The sequence below is a fragment of the Atta cephalotes genome, assembly GCF_000143395.1.
Source record: "Atta cephalotes unplaced genomic scaffold scaffold00005, whole genome shotgun sequence".
NCBI lineage: Eukaryota > Metazoa > Arthropoda > Insecta > Hymenoptera > Formicidae > Atta > Atta cephalotes.
Window position 1 is genome coordinate 2,766,788 of NW_012130069.1, and position 6,864 is coordinate 2,773,651.

The 6,864-nt window shown below is 24.7% G+C and overlaps 1 protein-coding gene across 1 annotated transcript in view; it reads right to left on the minus strand.

Moving 5' to 3' along the window:
- LOC105626544 overlaps positions 1–6,864 on the minus strand; it is a 7,574-nt gene extending 710 nt beyond the window's left edge. Inside the window, exons 1-2 of the mRNA XM_012207841.1 lie at positions 6,677–6,864; positions 2,712–3,344 (exon numbers count right to left, since the gene is read on the minus strand). Coding sequence (XP_012063231.1) covers positions 2,712–3,344; positions 6,677–6,864 — 821 coding nt within the window. The remainder of the gene's footprint in view (positions 1–2,711; positions 3,345–6,676) is intronic.

Sequence of the window (6,864 nt, forward strand, 5' to 3'; positions counted from 1 at the left end):
GTCTGTCAGGTATACCTGAATATATATATATATACATATATATATATATATTATATATATATATATATATATGTATATATATATATATATATATATATATGTATATATAAATGTTGATTTTTATTTAAAAAATATATTTTCACTTTATTTTTAGACAGTGTCCAAGTGTTAAATTTTTTGTGTTAATTTTTCACATAATATTTGTGCTTTCATCATATTCCATCTTTTTACACAAAAGTATGAATGGCTCATTGATGCACATGAAATATGTTAAATTCAACAGAAATTTTCCAACTGCGTTCGAAAATAGCAATAGAATTTTTATATTGTCATAAAAAAGATATAATATACAATATTTTACATTTATTGTATGTACAGATTTGTAATTATTAAATCAGTATTTTTTAAAAATCTATTAAGTTTCCTAAATCATATTATCACAAAGTAAATCTGATAATTAGCAATACTAAAATTGATAATTTACATGAATGTATTATAAAAAATGATTGCAAAAATAAATTCAATTATTAATAATTATTAAATAACAATAATGAAAATGCAAAGATATCGAAGTAAAAATCAAGTTATTATATAGTTATTTCTTTTTGTTTATGAATTATTGAAATCAAGAACCTATTAGTTAATTATTAGTACTACTTAATGATTTTTTTATTAATCTATTATTTTTAATTATTTTCATTCATATATTTTATATTCGATACTTTAAAAAAAAATATGATTTGAAAAACATACAAATTATTTAATTAGATGATCAGTTGCCTAAATTATATCTTTTGCAATATGTTATAAAAAGATATATAATAACTGTAATTGATGAAAAGTTAAACATGTTATAATAAATATTTAAAACATCATGCTACAATTTACAATATTTATTTACATACAAATTAGTATTAAATAAATAATAAGAAATAACTTGAGTGATACGCATTCAGCTGTCCTCCTAAGTATATTAAAATTTGAAATTTTTAGTCACATACATATAATAGAATGTATCAAATGAGATTGAAAGATAATGGAATTCACTTGAACAGTTTAAAATCAATTATTCAATTCTTATAAGATGATCCTAATTTGCAATTAATAACGTATAAGGGAAATGAAATTTATTAACTTTTTATTAATAAGACGAATCTCGGTGAAAAATCAGCATTACTTACATCACCAAAAGTTGGAACAGATAAATGGATTAATTTTCCTGCGGTGATTTTAATTACGTTATTTGATCGGGCAATAATCAAAACAAGATCACGTGCAGTTTTGTGATGTAGATTATACCAATCAGTCATATATGCCGTTTCTCCTACATATTTGCACTAATTCATGAGATTAAAATTTTCTATGAGTAATAAAAGGAATTTAATAATTTTTTAGATTACATAGATGTTGAAAAAAACACTCAAAATTGACAATTAAAAATGACAATTATATTTTAACATTTTTTTCGATTAATGTAATAACATTATATTTCATACTTTCTTTAAATATTGACCAAATTAAAAAATAACAAAATTCAATATTTTCCTTAGTTCTAATATTTTTAATTCTTAATTTCTTACCTGTTATTTAATAATTATTAATAATTATTAATTAAACTTTACCTGTTCTGTAACAATCTCTCCGATGTAGCAAAATATGAAAATGTTGAAACTCATTGATAAATACACTGTAAGGGAAGATGTTATTTTTCCTGTATCAAGTGTTTCCCAACCCTATGCAGGTAAAGAATTTGTATTGAATTCAACGTATTTCATACGGCTATTGATCCACTTTTTATGTGAATGTAACATATGATGGAAAGCAATGCAAATATTACTTAAAAATTAACACAAAAAATAGAACACTTTGATACAGTTTAAAATTGTAGAAGTATATTTCTTGAGCAAAATTAATATTTGTAATTTAAATTAACATATTTATTTTATTCATTTAACTTAGAATTTAACTTAATTTTCAAAATATATTATTTTTGTGTTATTTATGTGTTATCTAGAACCTGTTCATGAATTATGTTTCTTTAATACTAATAATTGTTGTCCATTAATTTAATACAAAATGTTTCAACAACATAATGATATTATGTTAAATTTACATGAATATGTTAAAAACTCAACACAATACCTTGTCAACAACCGACTTTAACATGAATACAAAATATTTTTTATTATGTAAAAATTAGATGAGTTTATTTTTACTATATAATTTGTCGTTTTTAATACACATTTTATAACAGAGTAACGATGTTTGACTTTCCATAAATAAATGACATTTATTCGTATAAAATAAAAATTTCCATTTTCTCTATAGCGTACCGTAACAGTATAATATCCAAGCAAAGACATGATTACCGTGCACCCCGTTAATTGCACAAAAGCGGCTTTATGCGTAATACTTTCCACTTGCGATATAAAACTGAAACATTTATAAATGTATACAACATAGGAAAATTTTTTTATAAATAATCATCGGTATAATGAACTTATTTTTCATGAACAATGTCAATTTTTCAATTGATAAATTTCGTTTTAATCTATAGTATTCTATATAGCAATATTATGAATATAAGAAAAAGAAAATAAATTTTAACAGAAATATTTATTTTTAAATGATTAGTTATTAATTTATATAATTATTTAGAAATGAATTATAAGGATATGAATTTTTTTAATGAATGCCTATTGGTGAAATACCTCAATATTCTCAGATGATGTTCTATGATAGCAGCCAGTTTTCGCTCAATTTTATCATTTTCCTTCGCCTGATTTTGAACTAGTTCATGTAGCCACATGTACAGCACGTTCAATTGACCACAAGCATGTATCGCGAAAACAGCAGCCAAACTGCAACCACCAGCAGTACAAAAACTTACTAGTATTACTATCATGTTTTGCAGGATTAATGCAATTTCATTCATAGGGGTAAATCTCGTATCGATAATTTTGCTGTAAATTGGACACGATATTGTATGTGTTGTAAATGTTTCATTGCCGATGATAATGATTACAGTTCTTATAGATTGCACGAAGCTGAACAATAAGCAACCACCCTGCAGCATTATCCCACAAATTATGGTAATGAAACGGCCATACTTGGCATGTTGTAACATCACTTCACGTTCATCGAGTCTTTGCATGAGACACCAGTCTGTCTCCATATGTTGTATTAATTTTTGAATATCATCTCTACGCTTGAGCAATACCCAGTAATGCATCGAGCTCATAAATCTGTTGATCAGTGGCATCATAGGATTCAATTTTTGCTGGATATTCTTTGCCTCAAATAACACATATAATAAACATGGTATTGTTGGGACTGCTATTATGCTTAAACAAATGAAAATTTGTAATAATATTATAATTTTGTACACTGAACTCGATGCACTTATTTGTGGCCAGGCTCCGATTGGCTTGAGAATCCATTGATTAAATTGTAAACTGTAATTGATATGTTTTTCCGGTATTATTTTTTCTGGCGCGCATTTGGAATTTGACATGATCACTACATGAAAGCACAGAGTGTACTGGCACAGATGGACAATTCATTGTACCGAAATATGATGGAGCGCCTGCGCTAATCTTCAGCAGAGTTTAGTGACCGGTCTAACATTATAAAGTTACTCGAGTGTATATTCAATCAATATAATTGTTCGTCTACAGTTTCTGTTGTCAGATATCTGAAAGACTATTGCGTGACATAAAGAGTGTAAAGTATAGATTTGTGAGAGATTGGAAATGATTTATCTTAGATTTCTCCATTTTGGTAATGTATTTTAATATTCTTCTATTGAGATTAATATGATAAATTAACTGAATGACGATAAGAATTGGAATATATCATAAAATGTAAAAAAATATTATGTATATTACATTATATATATTATATTACATAAAAGTGAGAAATATATGATAAATATATGCATAAATTTTTGAATAATGTCAAGAATTCAATGCAATTCTGACATAATTAATTATATTTATAAAATCTTGATTTAAAGTATACATCGAGTTGTGATTGTATATACAATCATGAAATTATTAACATTATTTATTAATCATCGATCATCAGTTGGCACTTACATATGATTGATGCTACGAGTTCTAAATTGGACATAAAAAAATTTCGAACTTTTATTAATTATGGAATTGCGAAGGATTACAAATTTTGTAGTTCAAACAGGACAGTTTGGAAGTTTAGTTTGACTTATTATAACAAATATTTAAGGGATTAACCTTATTTTCAATAATTTGTTCTGAGACATAAAATATAATGTAATATGTATCTTTTGAAGTATATTAATGAAGTATATTATTGATTTTGATATAATTATTGATTTTATTAATCTTTGTTGCATAGAGTGCCTTATATAGTTTATGAAACGTCTTCATCATTTTATAATATTTCTTTGTTTTGCACGTTATATAATTGTTTATGTATCGTATTGGATACCATTATGTTTATAAAACATAATGAGTATGTGTACATGAGTAACATGAAGAAATAATTATTTTACGTTAGCAATAGATTGTAAGTATAAACCTAATCAAAATTGAAATTTTTTTTACAAAATCTTTATGCTGGATGGAATATGATCATAAATGTTTCCTAAAAATCTTTGTTGTAATGTTTGTAGGATCATTTATTTTTAATTTCAAATTTGTGCAATAAGGAATTAATCTTATTTTCAGAATACAGTAATTTGTTCTGTATAAAATATATATAATATTTGTATATATTTTAACTTACTTCACATAATCATTTTTTACGTCATTGTTCGCAAAAAATTTAAATATGCCATGGAAGTTTTAATTACCTAGAACAACAATATACTTGTTTTAATAGAAAGAAAAAATAATGCATATCGTATTCTCTACAATTCTTCTTATTAATTTAGGTATGAATTTATTAAAATTTTAAATTAAACATATGAATGTTTCCATATAATGAATAATTTAATTAAGCAATGTAATTCTTACGAGATGATTGTTTTGTTATTAATAAAGATAAAGAAGATATAATTTATTAATTTTTTAATAACAATATGTGTGCATTACTTACATCACCAAAAGTTGCGATAGATAAATGGAATAACTTTCCTGCAGTGATCTTAATTACATTATTTGATCGAGCAATAATCAGAATGAGACTACGTGCAGTTGTGTGATGTAGATTATACCAATCAGTCATATATGCCATTTCTCCGACAAGTTTGCACTAATTTGATATAAAATTTTGTGTGAGTAAAGATAATTGGGATTAACGTAATATTGAAGAAAATAGAAATATTCAAATTTCTTAAAAATGAGACAATTTCATTAAAAAAATTATAATTTAATAATATTTTTTTTATTAATATGGAAGCGTTGCATTTTATTCTTTTCTTAAAATATTAACTAATTTGTTAAAGAAATGTTAAAATGTGAATTTTTATTTTAATTTATTTTAATTCTCGACGTATTACCTGTTCAGTGACAATTCCTCCGATGTAGCAAAATATGAAAATATTGAAACCCATCGATAAATATACAATAAAATAAGATGTTATTTTTGCTGTATCAAGTGTTTCCCATGCCTACGCAATTAAAAAATTTATGTTAAAGAAGAATGGTTAATAAAGCCGTTTTTGAGCCCCAATCGATTTTCATTAAATAATTTTTTATCATTTCACGTGTCTAACGATTTGAACTTTTGTGTAATCTGTCTTTGTAACACAAGATGATGTTAAGAAGTAATGCAAATATTATGTAAGAAATATTATATAAGAAATTAACACAAGTAAAACATAATAGGAATATTATGAAAGTATTATATTTTGAATAAAATTAATTAATTTATATATGTATATATAATTAACGCACATTTTTTTTATTTATCTTAGAATTTATACTCTAAAAACATTAGTTTTATGTTATATGTTTTTGTATTGTATAAATTATGTCTCTTTAATATTTAGAAATGTTTAATATCAAATAACCCAAAACATCCGAATAACATTTTATATTATGTTATATTATGTTAAATTAACACATATGTCAAACATTCAACATTGCTTTAAAAATGACTGAATTTATGGGTTTTAACATAAAAAAATATCTTTTACTATATAGAATCTTTTACTATATTTTACTATATAGAAGTTAAAATATGGACTCATCTTTATCATATGATTTATCGGTTTTATACATATTTTGCAATAGGATTGCGATGTCTGTTTCTTGTGATAGATCATTCACAAGAATATATTTAGGGTTTAAGAAGATTTTCTTACATTTCTAGCGTACCATGATTGTATAATATCCAAGCAAGCACATGACCATTGTGCATCCGGTTAATTCCACAAGAGAAACTTTATGCATAATACTTTCCACTTGTGATATAAAACTGAAACGTGTAAATGTACGTAACATAGTAAGTTTTTTTTTTAATAAATAAGTTATCGACACACTGAAATTATGCTTTTATAAACACAATTGACAACAGATTGTCTTTTAGTAATCTATAAGAAAAAGAAAATGATTTTATCCTAATTTTAACGCAATATCTATTTATAAATGATTAATTATTAATTTGTGATTATATAGAAATTTAATATAATTTATGTACAACATAGAATATGCATTTTTAAAATGAATGCCTGCAATGCCTGCTCATGAAATACCTCAATATTCTCAGATGATGTTCTACAATAACAGCCAGTTTTCGTTTAGCTTTATCATTTCTCTTTTCCTGGTTTTTAACTAATTCATGTAGCCACTCGTACAACACATTCAATTGACCACAAGCGTGTATTGCGAAGACAGCAGCTAGACTGCAAGCACCGACAGTAGAGGAACTCACTATTAACAT